At 37.1% G+C, this 19,866-nt stretch overlaps 1 protein-coding gene across 2 annotated transcripts in view; it reads right to left on the bottom strand.

Moving 5' to 3' along the window:
* Positions 1-249: 249 nt before the first annotated feature.
* The window catches only part of KLHL20 (kelch like family member 20), a 56,193-nt gene continuing 36,576 nt past the window's right edge, over positions 250-19,866 (bottom strand). For both annotated transcript variants that reach the window (XM_001493014.7, XM_005609674.4), the window contains 4 exons: positions 7,678-7,811; positions 6,319-6,527; positions 4,253-4,359; positions 250-1,827 (listed from right to left, as the gene is read on the bottom strand). In XM_001493014.7, coding sequence (XP_001493064.2) covers positions 1,743-1,827; positions 4,253-4,359; positions 6,319-6,527; positions 7,678-7,811 — 535 coding nt within the window. In that variant the 3' untranslated portion in view covers positions 250-1,742. The remainder of the gene's footprint in view (positions 1,828-4,252; positions 4,360-6,318; positions 6,528-7,677; positions 7,812-19,866) is intronic.

The following is a 19,866-nucleotide window of genomic DNA, read 5'->3' as shown; positions in this document are numbered from 1 at the left end:
GTGGTGGTGGCTCACATACAAAAACAGGAAGATTGGCAGCTGATGTTGGCTCAGGGCGAATGTTCCTCAGCCAAAAAATAAAAAGTAAATAAAATATATAACAAAAATTCATAATTCTAGCTGGCGATCCTTTTATTCCTTCAGACTGAAAGTACTTAAAATTTTACATTAAGAAAATATAAATGATATAGAAACATAAAATCTAAACTAAATAGCAAAGATACAAGCATTAAAAAGCATTAACCAAAATTTTTTATGGTAAATACTACCTTTATTTAAAAAAGTTATACATGCTAGAAAAAAGCATAAATGATACATGTAAACAACTGTTTACCAAATACTTATTTTTTTTCCTCATAAAGGTGCAAATGATCTTTAAATGTAAACACAAAAGTTGCCAAACATTTTTGTAGTGGGGTGGCGGGGGGAAGGAGAAGGTTATTCCTTTTGGTTTAGTTAAAGTCTTAATTCAAAGATTTTCCTGAAAAATACATTGAAAAAAATTGGTCTATGAACACAATGACAAAAAAGCTTTAACCACTGAAATTTTTATCATTTTTTTCCTTAAAAATTTTAACTTTTCACCAGAAAGTGCAATTTGAGAGAAGTAGTAACAGTGACTTTAAAGAATGAGGATAATGATATATAGTTTGTATAAAAGAACCAAGATATTATTAATACAATGCCTCAGTTGGTTTTACGCTTATTAGCATGTACTATTACATGAACTGAAGAATTCCTTCCCTCAGGCCATGATTACAGGTAAGCCTCAGCTTCAGCAGCCTGAGCATCAGGTGTCAATTGCATAACAGCATTCCCTGCTGGGGAGAGGACAGTTCTCCCTGCTGCTCCTTAGTAGCAATAAGGAAATAGGAAGGAAAATTGCCTCAGTCAGTAATGTTTTAGAGCCAAAACTCTTGCAGAGTTGCACATGATTCTATTGGGGGTTTCTCAAGACAGTATATGAGAATCGTACACTGTTTTTATAGAGGCACTGAGCAGAGCTCCAGATCTAGCAGAAACTCTATGAAAATATTATAAAAAAAAGACTTTAAATGTAGTGGAAAACAAGTTCATATGAAAGGAAACAAGATGTGACCTTTCACTGATGAAAACTTTAGTGTCTGAGTCCTGGTTTTATTGATTTAATATTCCTTTTGAACTGTACTATTTAAAGTCTTTTAAATGAGATTTTTTTTTCTTTTTTAGATTTTCAAGTCTTCCTGTGCTTAGTGCAAGAATGAAGGCTAACTAATATACTCTGCATACCTATCTTTGTCACTGGCAGTCCTTGTAAGTAGTGGAGTCTTGTGGATGGAGTGCCTAGAAATAACATCTAGATCATATATAGCCCTTCTCCCCTTATTAGTATTTTCAAACATAATATCTTAAAAATAAAGTTTTGCTGCTTGGAATTTTTGTCTTTTTTTTCTTTTCTTTCCTTTTTTTCTTTTTTGGTGGGAGGAAGGCTAAATCTGAAAAAACAAAACAAAACAAAAACGCCAACAAAAAATCCATGATAAATTAAAACCAAAAATAAATATTCTTCTGCACAGAATTGAAAATTATTGTGCAAAGGTGGCATCTTGCAGGTGAGTACTTTCATTGTATTTGTATTTCCATATGTTGAGGCACCAGCAAAGAATAAAATTTGTTCTAATGTTTTCTCGAGCTGTACAAAGCTCCAAAGTCAAAGCTCTTCAGAATACAGAGGAGCATGTACAGGACTGTCTTCTAGATGTTCACCATATGTGGGATTCACAATGTGTCATTTTAATAACTCCTACGCCACCCCCTAGCCGACGGTAATTCATCCCGCCATATAACCTGTGAAGAAAGAAACAAAATCAGATTTCTAACTGGAAAAAGCACTGTTTCTTTCATAACGAAGACGTTAAATAAAACACGTTTCTATGGTTCATATCACAACCAATATTTTTAGCTTCATACATCTCTTCCAAAGATTAGGAGTTGGAAGTGAGCACTGGCGAGAAGAATTATTTCAGACATTGGCTGAAATATTCTCACTTACAGGATACTGTTTTAAGAATAAGAGAGTGTTATAACCACTTTTTGCATCATAACTTTATAACTTTACACCTAGACTAACTATCATATAGAATCTACATTTTTGTGTCTAATTTTGACCCTGGCTATAGTATTTTCTCACCCACATTTTCCCTTTGCTTAAACTTCATCAATTATTTATTTTTATCCTTTTGTCTTATATGTACTCTTATAAGCCTCCTCAAACCCTTTACGGAACAAAACTGGACATGAGTAAATAAAGTCAGCATCTAGTTTGTGATATGTGAACAAGATCATCTTCAAAATCGAGGATTTCCATGAAAAAGAATATTAGATCCTCTGTCAGCTATAAGGTAAAATTGGTTTTAAGTTTGGGATATATAACTACAAAAATTTAGACAATAATCTCTCAACAGATGATCCTTAAGAATTTCATTAATATTACTTGGTTATATATTACTAATTCTATTTAGTGACAATAACTGAGAAACAAATCCTTACATAGGATCATAGTGACTAAGTGGCAGAAGTAAATTTAGCTGTTTTCCCAAATGATGCTTTCTTAAAATTCCCACTAAAAATAGAAAGCTGTAAATGGAAGAAAATATTCTACAAGTGGGAGGCTCCTATTCATTAAACCTGCCATTCTCTCTCCCTTACGTCTATCAAGTTTTGCTAAAATGTTACCTTTTCAGTGAGGCCTTCCGTGGCCACCTTCTCAAATGCATCTTCCTCCTTGGACCCCCTTCCCTTCCTTCGCTATTCGCCATACTACCCCCTGGGATGGCACTGTGTGTCTCCTTCACTATCATGTCAGCTCCAAGAAGCCAGGGCATTTTGCTTTGTTCATTTTTGTATCCTCAGGGTCTAGAACACTCAGTAAATCTTTACTTAATGAACAAAGTTGCGAAAATGTGATGTAGAAGTGATAAGTGCTGCAGTGTCATTAGTCTGACTTTAGCATTGTGACCAGTGAGCCATGAGAGATATGCAGAATCCAAAGAATGTCATTTAAATCTCTGTGAAAGTGTGGCTTCCCAAAGATGAAGACTATAAAAAGAACTCGGCAAATTCATTAGCTAAATCTTATAGACTGATGAAGAAATCTGGGTGAGTAGTTATAAGCTCAAAATTAGAAAATGTATACTTAGAATGCAGCAGGAATGGACTACGAGACTGCTCCTTTTGGAATAGTGACTATAAAACAAACCTCAGCTTATCTTTCATGGTCATGAGGAAATTCTTTCAGAATGTCTAAGAATAGGTATGAAGTACTTCAAACCTATAATATTAATATTTTATATTGTTTGATAATTAACTATATATTTGTCATTTTAAGTTCTTGTCATGTTTAAGAGAATTTGGCATATTAAAGCATCTATCAGATTAGTTTTGTGAATCAAGTATAAAATGTGTGATTGAGTAAAGATTTAGACTTATGATTTTAAGTTAAAAAGTTTAAGAGAATTTTGCTAAATTTGTAAAAGTTTTTGAATATTTAAAATAAATGCAAGGGTCACCTGATTTATGTGAATTTATGAGAACTACTTAAGTACTTAGGAAGGATTTGTTAGACAACTAAGAATTTAAAAGCTAGGTAAAATTAAACTTATTAATATAGTTTAACATGGTTAAACTCTCTTAAATAAGATGTAGCCTCCTCCCTAAACGTAACTGTGAAAATTTACTACATTTTAAAGTAGAATAATAATATATTTAAGTAGATTTTAAAAGCTCAAGGAAAAAAATTGGTTTTAAAATGAGAAAAATATTATTTTTAAAAAAGCAACTGCAATTTGTTTTTCCTGGGCATCAAGCTGCCCACAAGAACACCAAAAAAACTGCACTGACAGATTGACAGCCAAAGATCTAGACTCCAGTTCTAACTGTCACTCACCTGCTCAGGCAACTAATTTTATTTCTCAGTGCCTTAGTTTCCTCAACTGAACATGATGGGGCTAGAAAGGAGATTTTTTTGTTTTGTTTTTGCCATCTCTAATTATAGGAGAGTTACTAAAGAGAAGAATTTTGTAAGATGTCAGCCACTTCAGAGCAATGGAGTCAAAAGAAGCTATCAAATATGGATAACTTGAAGCCCTCTTCAAAGTACTGCAAGAGGTCATTCAACGTACGACCATCCTGATTTTGACGGTCATGGGCTATCTCAAGCCCATGATTTTTTAAGTCAGCAGTGAGTTGATTTGCAACACAGCTTAAAGGTTACCTCCATGTGTTGGCATCAGGATCAAAAACTTCAATGGTCTTCAAGTATGTTGTGCCATCAAAACCTCCTACAGCCATGAGCTGTCCATTCACCACTGCCAGGCCAACCTACAGGACCAAAACACAGCGGCCACTGAAGAAACTAGACAATCACTGGGAAAATTCAGACTGGTTGCTAGATAAATCTCTTTAATAAAAGATAATTCTTTATGGCCTTACACTCTGGTTTACTTAAACACAGAGGAAAAAAGGAACAACAAAAATCTATTAAATTATGGGAACTATAAAATTATATATTCAATTAGAATATTTACACAGAGTTAAAAACTTGTATTTCTTGAATTTTAGGAAAAGCATTCACTGGGAGTGAGCAAGAACCTCCAAACTGCTCTCACTTTTGGGATTTGCCTGTTCTAATCCACTATCTAAATGGCCACTAATTCTCTGCTTAAAATATAGACCCAACCATGCTGTCACTTCCCTCTAAAACCTTTCTAAGCCTCCTTTTCACCTAAGGGTAAGTTTAAAGTCCTTATGTCATTCAGACCCTCAAGAGATCCATATTAGCCCATGTTTTAGCCTCACCTCCTAATGCTGCAGTAATACTGGATTAATTGCTAGTCCCAGAAAATATATTTCTCACAACTCCATACTTTTGCACATGTTGTTCCCTGGCCAGTGTTTCCTTCCCCTCTTCTAGAAAATCTTATTCATCTTTCATGGCCCAGCTTACACGCTACTTTCTCTGGTTAAGTCTCTTCACTGCCCCAAAAGTATTAAGCGTATTCTCTCATGTCCTTCTATAACACACATGCTATTACTACAGGACTTGTTTTTTATAGTCAGCTGTAAACATTTCAATTTCCTTCACTAAATTGGGAGCTCCTTGAGAAGAGGAATCATGTCATACTTATTTTTGCTTTCCCAGCACACAGTGAGCACTTGATAAAGTATTGGCTAGATGAGTGAAAATATAAACAGAATGTAGCAGTGAAAACAACAGGAATGTAACTAAGAAGCTGTTATCAGGAATAAAGAGCCATAGATGGGGAATGCTTTGACTTGCCAGTGCCTACCAGTGGTGTTCCCTGATTTGTGCAAACTAGAATTCACTTCTTTTTATCCTCAGATTAGGGAGTCTTTAGCTACTGCTGGCTTCTCCCACCTATTGTCCTACACTGATGGACTTCTCACAGGATCAGAGGTTTATGGGTTACATTTCAGTCTGTGCCAAACATCCTAGGATGAATGAATTCTATATTCCACCCAGGAAGTCTCTTATAATCACAAATCATCCATGATCTAGAACATGACACAGGTTACCCTGATCTGGCCTATACCATAGATAGGATAGACTCAAATCAGTTTGTGGAGACTGGTGGTAGAGCCAGATGTGTTTCTGCCTAAACATTTGTATTGGTATGCCAACTACTTGGAATATTACCTAGAAACACTAGGTAAGAATATTCAGCTCTAATAGATATGGATGAATCCATACATCTAATAGATATGAATGAGTATGGGTGAAGTTAATTAAGATAGTAGACAAGACAGAGAGATGTCTTTCAGAGAAGCAACTGATACAAGATAAAACATTAAAAAAATTCTCTAATTAAATATACGATTGGATATAAAATATTTAACTACTTGAGAAAGCAATCAAAATTAATTAATTTTTTTCAAGTACCAAAGTAGCAGGGGTTGTTCTGCCTAAATGGTGCACTTCCTGACTGTCCTGATGTATTAAATTTTTTTTTTTAAAGATTTTATTTTTTCCTTTTTCTCTCCAAAGCTCCCCGGTACATAGTTGTATGTTCTTAGTTGTGGGTCCTTCTAGTTGTGGCATGTGGGACGCTGCCTCAGCGTGGCTCGACGAGCAGTGCCATGTCCGTGCCCAGGATTCGAACCAACGAAACACTGGGCCCCCTGCAGCGGAGCGCACGAACTTAACCACTCGGCCACGGGGCCGGCCCCCTGATGTATTAAATTTTACAGATCAGAGCTCTCCTTCTGCACTGCCCTTTCTTTGTGCTTGTTTGTCAAAGTTTTCAGTAGCTGGGTACTTACTCCACTACGGCGGGATGTCATAGCCACCACTGGAGACCACTGGTTAGTTCTGGGATTGTATCTCTCAGCACTGCTAAGCTCTGTAGTGTCATCTCTACCTCCTACGGCATAGATCATGTCCTGATACACTGCACAGCCTAGGTGTTTCCTCCGGGTCCCCATAGGGGCTATGGTGTGCCATCTGTTTTCCTGAGGATTGTAGCGCTCCACTGCAGGGAAAAGAAAAACCAGTAAGTGACCATTGAACTGCTTCCTCTCACCTTTTGTTTTCCTCATAGGCACTAAAACTTTGTGATAACACATATTTTCAATAAGCGATCTGTTTTTGCTTCTGAGCAGGACCTGTAAACGTTTGAACAATACCACTACATTCTCATCGGCGACTGGTTTCTTTTAGGTATGGTATGGTGGAAAGGACACGTGTTGGAGTCAAGGTACCTAGCGCCACTTCTGGCCATATGATTCATTAGCTAGGACTTGTGGCCTCACACTCCTTATCTTTAAATGAGGGGATTAGACTACATGATCTGTAAGCACTATTCTGTACTAAGAATTTATTGTCATAATCAGACAACTTCTGTACGCCTGTAGTCCCCTGCCTGAATTTCTGCTGCATACTAAACCACTGAAGAGAAGACAAGATATGTGACAATGAATCTGATGTGAGTGCCACACTGACAATATCCTCCGGCAAAAATATCCATTATCTCTAAATAGAAAGGACTAACACATAAACCAGCTTACAGCTATAAGCTTTTAATTATTCTTTTGTGTGTGTGTGTGAGGAAGATTTGCCCTGAGCTAACATTGGCTGCCAAACATTTTCATTTTTTTTTGGCTTGAGGAATATTAGCCCTGAGTGAACATCTGTGCCAATCTTCCTCTACTTTATATTTGGGGTGCTTCCACAGCATGGCCTATGAGTGGAGCAGGTCCACACCTGGGATCTGAACTTGTGAACCCAGGCCGCTGAAGTGGAGCGTGCAGAACTTCAACCATTTGGCCATGAGGCTCACCCCACATTTATTCTTTAGATTACAATATAGAGGGTTTTTGTTTTTTAAGAGAGATGGCTGGGGGGAGGGAAATAATCATATTAAAAAATAGTTCTTTTATCCATTGTAAATTCCCAGTAGCTTATAAAGCAGAGGGAGAAAGAAACATTTGGGGAAAATACTAGAAGATTATGGTTGCAGAAGGAGCTGAGGAAGAGCTAAGAGTTACACTCTCCTAGAGGGAAAATAGTTTTCCTAATAAATTATAGGATAACCTGGACTTTTTAGATTTTTTTGTAGGGGGACTCTCCTAAGGAAAATGTGCTGCTTTGGGGGAACTAGACTGACTTTGGAAGGGACTAACCTGTATTGAGTGGAGATGTCCCGTCAGAGCCACCTACAGCATATAAGAACCCTCCTAACACCGCCACGGCCACGCCTAGTCTTCTGGTACTCATAGAAGCCACTCGAGTCCACTTGTTCTCCTTTGGATCGTACCTGCAGTGAGAGAAAGTAAAGACTACATGCATGTTTTTATTAAGGGAAGCCTTTTCCTAAGGTGTGAAATCATGATAAATATATGTTGAATACAGAGACTTGCTATGGTCAAATGCACAGTGAGAATCTAACATATTTTACTTAGTTATTCGGAAACAATCTTAGAATTTGTGCCTGTGTCAGTTATTAAGCTATTTTCTACACTCTGACTTAACAATGCTGGGGCTAGAACTCTGAAAACCACATTTCTCTTTTGCCAAGCTGGCTCTCTATTAGATTCTGCCCAAAGGAAGGACTAGACACTGGAAGTCTACAGAGGAAAAGGGACTGGTTCCTTTCTGTTTGCTTGCCAACCCTGTCCGTGTTGTCTCAGCAATGGTCCTTCACTCTGACTGTGCCAATTAATTTTAGTTTCTAGCCTTTTTCTGGCACTTCCACAACTAGCCTTGTCATGCCTCTTGGATGTTTTAGTCACAGCTCTGTGAGGTACCCCCTCTGGGCTCCTGAGGTAAGAGTACAGTGTTCCTGTAATCTACTGCTGTGTGGGAAATCACCCCAAACTCAGTGACTTCAAACGACAATCATTTTATTAACTCTCATGTTTCCATGGGTCTGGAATTTTGGAAGGCTTTACAGGGAAGTTCTGCTCAGGCGTCTCATGTGGTGGCTGTCCAATTATGGCTGGGGCTGGAAGAGCAGAGTGCTGAAGCAGTTGGGGGCTGGCTGATCAGCAATCCATGCAGCCTCCAGGTCTCTCCATGTGGTCTCTCCATGTAGGATAGTTTGGGCTTCCTCTCAACATGGCAACTTGAGACAGGCTTCAAAGGTGAGTGCCTCAAGAGAGCTAAGTGAAAGTCATATTACCTTTTATAACCTAGCTTCCGAAGTCACATTGTGCTTCTTTTGCCATACTCATAAGCCAGACCAGATTCAAGGAGAGAAAACATAGATCCCACCTCTCAATAAGAAGAATGCCAAAATCAAACTGTATGAAGAACATGTGAGATGGCAGGTGTTGTAATTGTCTTTGGAAAATACAATCTTCCGAAACCAGCCAGGCAGCTAACCCTCCATGGAGATGTGTGTCACAGCTGTTCAGGACACCCCCTCTTCCAGTGCTGACGGTCTTAGTTCTGTCAGATCTCTCCTCCAACCTTCTAGGCTCTAATAACTCGAATCTCTTTCCTTTGTTTTCCCAGCTCTATGGTTCCTACAGTTACTTCAGTGTCCTCCTTACATTCTTTTTTAGCCCTTCAATATCTGCTGGCCAATTTTTTAATATTAAATTCTCTCTACTAAAATAACTGGTATTGTTTCTGTTTTCTTTACTGGGCCCTAGTTGATAAATTACTAGCATTCAGAAATAAATATGACAAAAATCACTTGGAATAGTGTGAGGAATTTTATTTTATTACATAGGTGGAAAATTCTGTTGTATATTAAATACTGTATAACAAACTATATTAATACTATAGGAAATAGAAAATAAATGATACTAAAAATAGCCCTTTTTCTTAAGAAGCAAGTGAGGGAGACAGAGCACATTCTTAATCAAAAACCTCCAAACAGATTCTGAGAATATAGTAACTCATGCAGATGAAAGAAGCAGATACACAGATGCTGGAGAATGGAGGCCTGGAGAAAGGTTATGGCTGGTCAGTGAAGGTTTCCTGAGGTTTAATACACTTTGAATAAAGTTTATCTTACATCACTTTTTGAAAATTCTCAACCAAAAATTCTATCTCCAAATATTGCTTCTGCTCTTCTCTCCCTCTCCTTTCCTTCCAGGACTCCAATTACACCTATGTTAGACTGTTTGTGTTCCATGAATCTCTTACGGTCTGTTCTTTCCATTCTGTTTTTCTGTTCTTCTGTTTGGATATTTTCTATTAATCTGTCTTTGAGTTCACCTACTCTGTCTTCTGCTGTGTCCAGTCTACTTCTACTGTGTCTAGTTAATCTCATTCAACGAGTTCTTAATTTTAGATATCATATTTTTCAGTTGTAGAATGTACATCTTATTTTTAGATTCCAATTCTATTATTAAAATTCTTTTTACCCATTTATCTTTTCGTCTATTTTATTTAATGTATTTATTATATTTATTTTAAAGTCTTCTCTTAACTTTAAATGTGGATCATCTGTGAGTCTGCTTCTATTGTCTAATTTCTCTCTCAATTATTGGCCACATTTTTCTGTTTCTTCAGATGTCTCATAATTTTTTAACTGTATGCTGGATATCATTATAAAAGAATGGAATCCTAGAAAGTGAAGTTGATATTATCCTCTTCTTGCCCCTCCACAACAGATTCACTCCTTCCTATATTAGGCAGATAGAGTGAAATGTTGATCGCTTCACTTCCGTCAGGAATTGAGCCTTAGTTAGACTCAGTCCACCTCTGTTTTCGAATGTCTCAAGGATGAGATCTGTCCTGTACTTTGTGCAGGCCCCCTCCCTATACTAAGACTTTATCTTCTAAGCACTGCTAACACTGCATGAGATTTCAGTTATCCTGGTCCCCTAGTTGCCTGTGCAACCCTAGCACTCAGCAAACATGCCATGGGGAAAACCAGCGGTATGTTTGGAACTGTTCTAGATTCCAGTCTGTCAAAAGTTCCACTGATTTCTCTCTCCTCCAAGAGAATCCCTCTGCCTAGGCCAAGTCCAATATGGGCCAAGTCCACCCATGTTCAGACTTGGCAAATGTTCCCAAGGAAGAAACTAGCTGATGATCTTAGCTCACATAAGACGGACTCTTTCTTTAATGGAATTTTAGTTCATGTAGCCCTTGTTACTTTTACACGTCTCTGATGTTTTAAAAAATAAAATATTTATACTTTGTTGTTTTTTCCTAGTTGTTGCAGTGGGAGTGATGGCTGTCACTACTTACTACATTCCACTTGGAAGCAGAAGTCTTTGCATACTTTTTAAAACCTTTTTATTGTAAAATAAAACATTGATAGAGAAAGCCACACAAAACAAATGTATAGTTTAATGAATTCTTATAAGGAAAGCCCACTTGTAATCACCACCCAGGCCAAAAAAATAACTTTGCCTGCCATACTGGAAGCCCTTCCATGTGTTCCTTTCTAATCTTAATGCCTTCCTCCCCTCAAGGTAACCATTCTCCTGACTTTTACAGTAATTGCTTGTGTTTCTTTAAAGTTTTATCACCCAAGCGTGCATCCTGAGACACTTACTCTTACTCACTAAGTTTTTTGGTATTTTTTTAAAGTCTCTTTTTATCTACAGGTTTTTCCTCCATTCCTCCCTCCCCCAACCCTTACAATTCATCTGTTTTAGAACCCGGGGCATTTGACATGCAATTTCCCCTACAACATGGATTTGATCAATTGTACACTCGTAGTGCAGTTCAACATGCTGATCTGTCCTCTGCATGTTCTGCAAATTGGCAGCTGGATCCAGAGTTTGATCAGATCACATTTTGTCCCTTTGACAAGACTGTAGAAGGTGGTGTGTTAGCAGCTGTTAATTATTAATACCTAGGTCTATTAATTTACTGAGGGTTGCAAAATGGTGAGATTTTACCATTTATTTTCTTTTATTGGGATACTTTTACAAGGAAACAATTCTCTTACCTACTATTTTGTTACCCAATTCATATGTGATACAGTTCATATAAGAAAGGCTGGACAGGGGCTGGCCCAGAGGTGTAGTGGTTAAGTGTGCCTACTCCGCTCAACAGCCTGGGGTTTGTGAGTTCAGACCCTGGCATGGACCTATACACTGTTCATCAAGCCATGCTGTGGCAGAATCCCACATACAAAATGGAGGAAGACTGGCATAGACATTTACTCAGGGACAAGCTTCCTCAAGCAAAAAGAGGAAGATTGGCAACGAATGTTAGCTCAGGGCCAATCTTCCTCACCAAACAACAACAACAAAAAAGAAAGGCTGAATATATGCTTGCTTCTTTCACTTTATTTACTAGTTTTTCAAGATAATAGATTCATTTCCTATGACCTCCCAAAAATAACCAATGAGGCTTTAAAAAAAAATATCAATAGGCAATCATAGATTTAAATATATTTATTGGGTTTTAATCAATTATAATTCTTATTTCTTTTAAAGTTAAAATGGTCTCATCTTTGGTCAGTGAGAACATTTTCAAGTTGGCTCTTGAGTCTTTTTGACATCTAGTAGTCTCTGATAACTTGCTTGCTATCTAGTATGACAAGATGGTCCAGGCTCATCTGTATATTTCCTGTCCTAAATCTGGAATCAGACACTTCTCCAAGAAGCCCTGGTTTTTCGTGGGAAATGGAATTTCAAGACACAATCTGGGAGTATAGATGTTCACTGCTCCTTGGTTGGTCATTATTTGAAGGCATCTTCAGTTGACAGAACTAGAATATATATATATATTTTTTTCTTTTTTTTTTTGTGAGAAAGATTAGCCCTGAGCTAATATCCACCACCAATCCTCTTCTTTTTGCTGAGGAAGATTGGCCTTGAGTTAACATCCATGTCCGTCTTCCTCTGTTTTATATGTGGGACACCTGTTACAGCATGGCCTGATAAGCAGTGCATAGGTCTGTGCCTGGGATCTGAACAGGTGAACCCTGGGCTGCTGAAGAGGAGTGTGCAAACTTAACCACTACACCACTGGGCTGGCCCCTGTATATTTTTTTAAAGAGGAATTTAATTCAAATTCAAATTCAGGACTACAAGGTGTTTTACATAACCTCTTCTATTTTATATCTATTATTCCATATTAAGAACCCTCGTTTTCAAGGACACAGGAGAGGACAGGATTAGAATAACCCATACTCATTTCCTTTATTCCATATTATATGCATAACAGTCTTAAAATAGCAATATTATCACATCAATATCTCTGAGAACAATTAAAATTTCTTTTTGCATATCTCTTCCCATTCTCCACCCACTTTTAAAAATAGTGGTACTACATTTACATTGACTGAACATACAGCCAGCGCATGCTACCCTCTCTCTTTTAACCCTTAGTTAGTCATCGTTCTCTGATTAGCTGTATGTTTAACGTTCGCTATCAGTCCTCTGTCAATATCTCCCTAGTAATTTTGTCTGAAGCCTGTTCTCTAGGAGATTCCTCTGAAAGGACTCATGAGAACAATGTTCCATGATTTCTTACATGTTAACACTTTGTGCTGTTTATACTTCAAAGTCAGTTTCTCTAGGTATAAAATCTTTGGTTTACATTTTCTTTGATCTTAAATATGTTACTCCATTTTCTTCTGGCCTAACGTACTGCTTTTAAAAAGTCTGATGATAATCTAAATTTCTTTCCTTTATAAGTAACATGTACTTTTTTGTTGATGACTAAAGGGTTTTTTCCTTTTTCATTCAATTTTATTAGAATACGTCTTGGTGTTGATTGTTCTGGGTCAGTATTCAGAGGATATACTGTATTCTTTCAGTAAACAAATTCAATTTTTAAAATTACAACAAGTATATAATTTTGAATTATAGTTCTTACCATTTGTTCTGTTCCCTTGCTTTAGTTTTCTTCTTCATGGACCCCTATTATCTGTATTTTAGATTTTTACCTGTCTTCAATATTTGTTGCTATCTCTCAAATCCTTTTTATCTCTTTATTTCTTTTTGAATTTAAAACATTTCCTCTTTTTCATCTTTTATTTGTCTTTTGGTATTATCTGTTTTGCTTATTTGTTCTTTGTTCTAGTTTAAACTTCATTCTGAAATGATTTTTCCTTTCATTTCTAATTTTTTTTGAGTTTCACCATCTCATTTGAGTTTTTCTAATTCTGACGGGTGTTTTCATATCTTGCATTATTTTCCCTACATCTTTTAGCACATTTTGAAATAGTTAATTAGTTTCGATCTGTTCTGTAGCTGTGTCTTTCTGATGTGCTTTTATTGTCTGTAGAGATTTTATTCTGCTGCTTATTCTCTCTTCACATATTAACTTTGTATGGGATCTAACCTCAATACTTTCTGTTGCTCATTTTTACATGAAATGAGTTTTCCTGAACTTTTAGAAGGAGGAATGGTTTGTGATAAATTTTATAATTACACGGAAAGCCCTCTTGCTTTTTTTATGTATCATTAAAAAAATGTAGTAATTGTTTGACTCCTGAGATTAACTGGCTTTATTCACTGCTCTTACTTTTATGTTGGCCTTCTCTTTTCATTGTATTTATTGTCCTTGTCCTGCTCAAGTTTGATTCTGCTCCCAGAAGTGTGGGCCCTGTCCTGGAAGGTCATCCTGGCTGGTCAGTTTTGAGGGTTCTGAGGGACTAGATGGCTCTAGGCCCACTGATTTCCAACCAGGCAATGTTGCCTCCCCCCCACCCCCAAGCAAGAGGACATTTGGCAATGTCTGGAGACATTTTTTGTTGTTACAACCAGGTGGGTGCTACTGGCACTTAGTAAGTAGAGGCCAAGGATGCTGTAAAATATCCTAAAATGCCCACAACAAAGAATTACCTGGCCCAGAATGTCAGCAGCGCTGATGTTGAGAAATCCTCTTCTAAGTCTTTCAGATCTTATTGCAGGTCCCTTGCACTTACTCTATGTTGGGAGTGGGCAAAACTCTTCTTAGTTTCAGCTGTTGTTCATAAATATTCCCCTCACGCTTTCGAGTAATATGTGTTGGCTATCTGAGGTTCTTCTGTTCTTATATCTGTCAGAGTTCTGATTGCTTTTCTCTGTTTTTTCCTGTATAGACACTGAAATCATGCAGGTCTTGTGGCTATTGGTAGTTTGTCTTTGCCCACTTGTGTTTTAGGGTTTATGGGGATACTCTTTCCCCTAGTTTATTTTAAATTTTGTCCCTATGGTTTTAATTGTGGTAAAATTTACCATTGTAACCTTTGTTTGTTTTTGCCTTTTTGCTGAGGAAGATTGGCCCTGACCTAACATCTGTTGCTGATCTTCCACTTTTTCATTTTTCTCCCCAAAGCCCCAGTACATAGTTGTATATCCCATCCTATATGTATACATATACATATGTATATCCATAGTTGTAAGTCATTTGAATTCTTCTATGTGTGATGCCAACCAAAGCATGGCTTGATGAGCAGTGTGTAGGTCTGTGCCCAGGATCTGAACCTGTGAACCCTGGGCTGCTGAAGCAGAGCGTGTGAACCCAACCATTCAGCCATGAGGCTGGCCCCCCATTGTAACCATTTTTAAGTGTACAGTTCAGTAGTGTTAAGTACATTTACATTTTCATGCAACCAAGCTCCATAACTTGTCCACAGGTTTTTAGCTTTGCTATCTATTGAGCTGCTTTTATGTGGGAATTTGGAGAGATTAAAAAATTATGCTGTTGCTACTGTTATCTTCCCAGAACCTTCTGCATAGAGTTTTGAAGTGGAGAAATAAGTTTCATGATGGACATACAAAAGGGAACTGGTATAGCTTTCAAGAGTGACCTGGAATTTTATCTCTATTTAAGACACAGTTAAGCTCTTCAGTTTAAATATGGTAACCCAATTCATAAATGCTAATTCAAAAATTCTGAGGAGTCATGAAGCATTTCTTTTTAAGAAGTGAGGATGAAATATGGCATGTTCTTGCCAGTAAGCACAGTACATGAAACTTCAAAATGTAATCTCTAGGATAGAATGACAAAAAACTGACAGGGCAAGAAATTAAGAACAAAAACTGTTTCACCAAAATGAACTGATTTGTAAAAGTATAAAGTAAACTTTGGCAGCCCACCCAGATTTCCCTAAGTATACTTTAAGAATTAATGAGAGGATGTGACATCAGCATCATGGCAGAGTGAGCTCTTCCCTCAGACTCTCCCCACTAAGATACAATGAAAAGGATATTCATAAACCAATAGAGGACATTCATACAACATAAAAGATGTCTGAGAGACCCACACAACCAACCATTTGAAGGTGGAGATGCTGGATCCCCTGAAGGAAGTGGAAGGAGGTAAAGGGATTTCCCTTTCCTCCCCGAATGGCAGTGACCCAGGGTGCAGGACCGTGTGCAGCTCTCAGAGGAGAAGAGGGGCAGTGCTCTGCTGGAACACCTTCACTCTCCATGTTCCCTCACAGCCCAGGGGAAAGCCCCACAGAGAGGTGACTAAGCTATTGTGGAGGTGTCTTCATCAAGCCAGCACACCAGGAGAGCAGATAGCAGGGCAGATGGAGAAGGCCTCTGGGATTGTGCAGGCAAAAGAAAGCACCCCTCCTCCTGCCCAGTACTCCAGCTCAGCTGGTCAGCCAGAGTACCTGTGCATATGTAAGAAAGGCAGCAGTTGTAAGCAAGCAAGCCCAGGATTGTGGCAGGCTCAGAAGACACAGCTCTTGACCCCACCCAGTGGCGGCATGTAGAAGCTGTGACTAGATACTATCACTATGTGGAGCAAAAATGCATGCCACCAAACAGTATGAAGAAATATTTTAGTACTCCAGACCAGAAGGAAAATGACAAGCACCCAGAAATCAATCCCGAAGGCACAGAAAATTATAATCTAAAAGACAGAGAATTCAAAATAGCTATCATAAAAAAAAAAAAATCAATGAGTTACAAGAAAATACAGATAGACAGTTCAATGAAATCAGGAACAAAATTAATGAACAGAGGGAATTTTTCACAAAAGAGATTGAAACTATAAAGAAAAGCCAATCAGAAATGTTGGAGATGAAAAACATAATGGATGAGATAAAGAAAAATCTGGACTCCCTAAATAACAGAGCTAATATTATAGAGGGGAAAATTAGTAGTCTGGAGGATAGAAATATAGAAACGCATCAGATGGAGGAGGAGAGAGAACTAAGACTAAAAAGAAATGAAGAAATTCTCTGAGAAGTGTCCGACTCACTTAGGAAAGGCAACATAAGGATTATGGGTATTCCAGAGGGAGAAGAGAAGGAGAATGGAGCAGAAAGCATGTTCAAAAAAATAACAGCCAAGAACTTTCAAAACCTGGGAAAGGAGCTGAAAATACAAGTGAAATAAGCTCACAGAACTCCTAACTATATTAATGTAAAATGACCTTCTTCCAGGTATATAGAAGTAAAGCTGGCAAAAGTCAATGACAAAGAAAAAATATTAAGGGTGGCAAAGCAGAAGAAAATAACTTACAAAGGAACCCCTATCAGGCTTTCAGCAGATTTCTCAGCAGAAACCTTACAGGCTAGGAGAGAGTGGAATGACATATGCAAATTTCTGAAAGACAAAAACTTTCAGCCAAGAATACTCTATCGAGTGAAAATATCCTTCGGATATGATAGAGAAATAAAAACTTTGTTGAGATAAACAAAAGCTAAAGGAGTTCATTGGCACAAGACCATTTCTACAAGAAATGCTTAAGAAGGCCCTCATACCTGAAAAAGAAAGAAAAGGGTTACAAAGCCTTGAGCAAGGAGATAAATAGGTACACAAAATCAGAAAACTGCAGCTATCTATCAGAACAGGTTAGCAAACACTTAGTTATAAGATTAAAGATAAAGGAAAGAAAAATATCAAAAATAAATACAATCTCATCATTTTAACCACAAATTCACAGGACAAGTTGGAATAAGTTGTGACAATAATTACTTAGAAGGGGAAGAGGAAAAGGATGTAATTGGCTTAGTCTAAGTAAATAAGAGGCTGTCAGCAAATGGACTATCTCATCTATGAAATTTTTTATACAAACCTCATGGTAACCACTAAACAAACAATCAGAACAGAGACACAAATGATAAATAAAAAGAAAATTGAGAAAACCATCAAAGAGAACTACCAAACTGAACTAGTAGTCCAAAATACACAGGATGAGAAACAATGGAAATTCAGAAGAAGCAGAAAATGAGTGATAAAATGGCAGAATTAAGCCTTCATATATCAATAATCACTCTAAATGTACATGGATTGAATTCTCCTATCAAAACACACAGAGAGGTGGGATAGATTAAAAAACAAGACCCAACAATATGCTGCCTCCAGAAAACTAATCTCATCTCTAAAGACAAACACAGGTTCAGAGCAAAGGAATGGAGGATGATACTCCAAGCTAATGGCAAACAAAATAAAGCAGGTGTTGCCAAACTTATATCAGACAAAGTAGACTTCAAGATAAAACAGGTAATGAGAGAGAAAGAGGGGCAGTATATAATGATAAAAGGGACATTCCACCAAGAAGACATAACACTTATAAACATAAATGCACCCAACACAGGACCACCAAAGTACATAAAATACTATTAACAAACCTAAAAGGAGATATTAACAACAACCAATAAAAGTAGGGGACCTTAACACCCCACTTACACCAATGGAGAGATCATCCAGACAGAAAGTCAACAATGAAATATTGGATTTAAATGAAGAACTAGGCCAGATGAACTTGCATCTTTTCCAATCATAATGCTATGGAACTAGAAATCAACTACAAGAAAAAAGCTGGGAAACTGACAAACATGGAGACTAAACAACATGCTACTGAACTAAGGGATCATTGAAAAAATTAAAGGAGAAATAAAAAAAAATCTGGAGATAAATGAAAATGAAAACAGACCTTACCAACTCATATGGAATGCAGCAAAAGTGGTCCTAAGAGGGAAATTCATAGCAATACAGGTTCACCTTAACAAATAAGAAAAATCTCAAATAAGCAATCTAAAACTACACCTCACAGAACTAGGAAAAGAAGAACAAAGCCTAAAATCAGCAGAAGGAGGGAAACAGTAAAAATTAGAGCAGAAATAAATGAAATTGAAACAAACAAACAAACAAAAAAACAGTAGAAAGTACAATGAAACAAAGAGCTGGTTCTTTGAGAAGATAAACAAAATTGACAAACCCTTAGCCAGACACAGTAAGAAAAAAAAGAGAGAAGGCACAAATAAATAAAATTAGAAATGAAAAAAGAGGAGAAATTACAATGGATACCACAGAAATACAGAGAATTATAAGAGAATACTACAAAAGCTATATGCCAACAAATTAGACAATCTAGAAGAAATGGATAAATTCTTAGACTCATACACCTCTCAAAACTGAATTGAGAAGAAATGGAGAATCTGAATAGACCAATCACAAGTAAAGAGATTGAAACAGTAATCAAAAACCCTCCCAAAAATAAAAGTCCAGGACCTGATGGCTTCCCTGGAGACTTCTACTAAACATTTAAAGAAGATTTAATACCTATCCTTCTCAAACTATTCCAAATAGTTGAAGAAGATGGAACACTTCCTAACACATTTTATGAGGCCAACATCACCCTGATCCCAAAACTAGACAAGGACAAAACAAAGAAGGAAAATTACAGGCCAATATCTCTGAGGAACAGAGATGCAAAAATCCTCAACAAAATATTGGCAAACTGAATACAGCAATACATTAAAAAGATCATACACCGTGATCAAGTGGGATTTATACCAGGGTTGCAGGGATGGTTCAACATCCACAAATCAATCAATGTGATACACCACATTAAGAAAATGAGGAATAAAAACCACGTGATCATCTCAATAGATGCAGAGAAAGCATTTGACAAGATTCAACATCTATTTATGCTAAAAACTCTCAATAAAATGCGTATAGAAGGAAAGTATCTCAATATAATAAAGGCCATATATAACAAATCCACAGCCAATATCATACTCAACAGGGAAAAACTGAAAGCCACCCCTCTGAGAACAAGAATAAGACAAGGGTGCCCATTCTCACCACTCTTATTCAAGACAGCAGTCAAGGTTTTGGTCAGAGCAATTAGGCAAGAAAAAGAACTAAAAGGAATCCAAATAGGCAATGAAGAAGTGAAACTTGCTGTTTGCAGATGATATAATTGTATATAGAAAACCCTACAGAATCCATTGGAAAATCATTAGAAATAATCACCAACTACAGAAAACTTGCAGGGTACAAAATCAACTTACAAAAATCAGTTGCATTTCTATACTCTAATAATGAACTAACAGAGAGAGAACTCAAGAATACAATCCCATTTACAATTGCAACAAAAAAGAATAAAATATCTAGGAATAAATTTAACCAAGGAGGTGAAAGACCCATAAAATGAAAACTATAAGACATTACTGAAAGAAATTGATGATGACATAAAGAAATGGAAAGATATTCCAT

Source organism: Equus caballus, chromosome 5, assembly GCF_041296265.1.
Source record: "Equus caballus isolate H_3958 breed thoroughbred chromosome 5, TB-T2T, whole genome shotgun sequence".
Lineage (NCBI taxonomy): Eukaryota > Metazoa > Chordata > Mammalia > Perissodactyla > Equidae > Equus > Equus caballus.
Note: the sequence above shows the minus strand (reverse complement) of the source record. Positions and strands in the feature narration are given on the sequence as shown.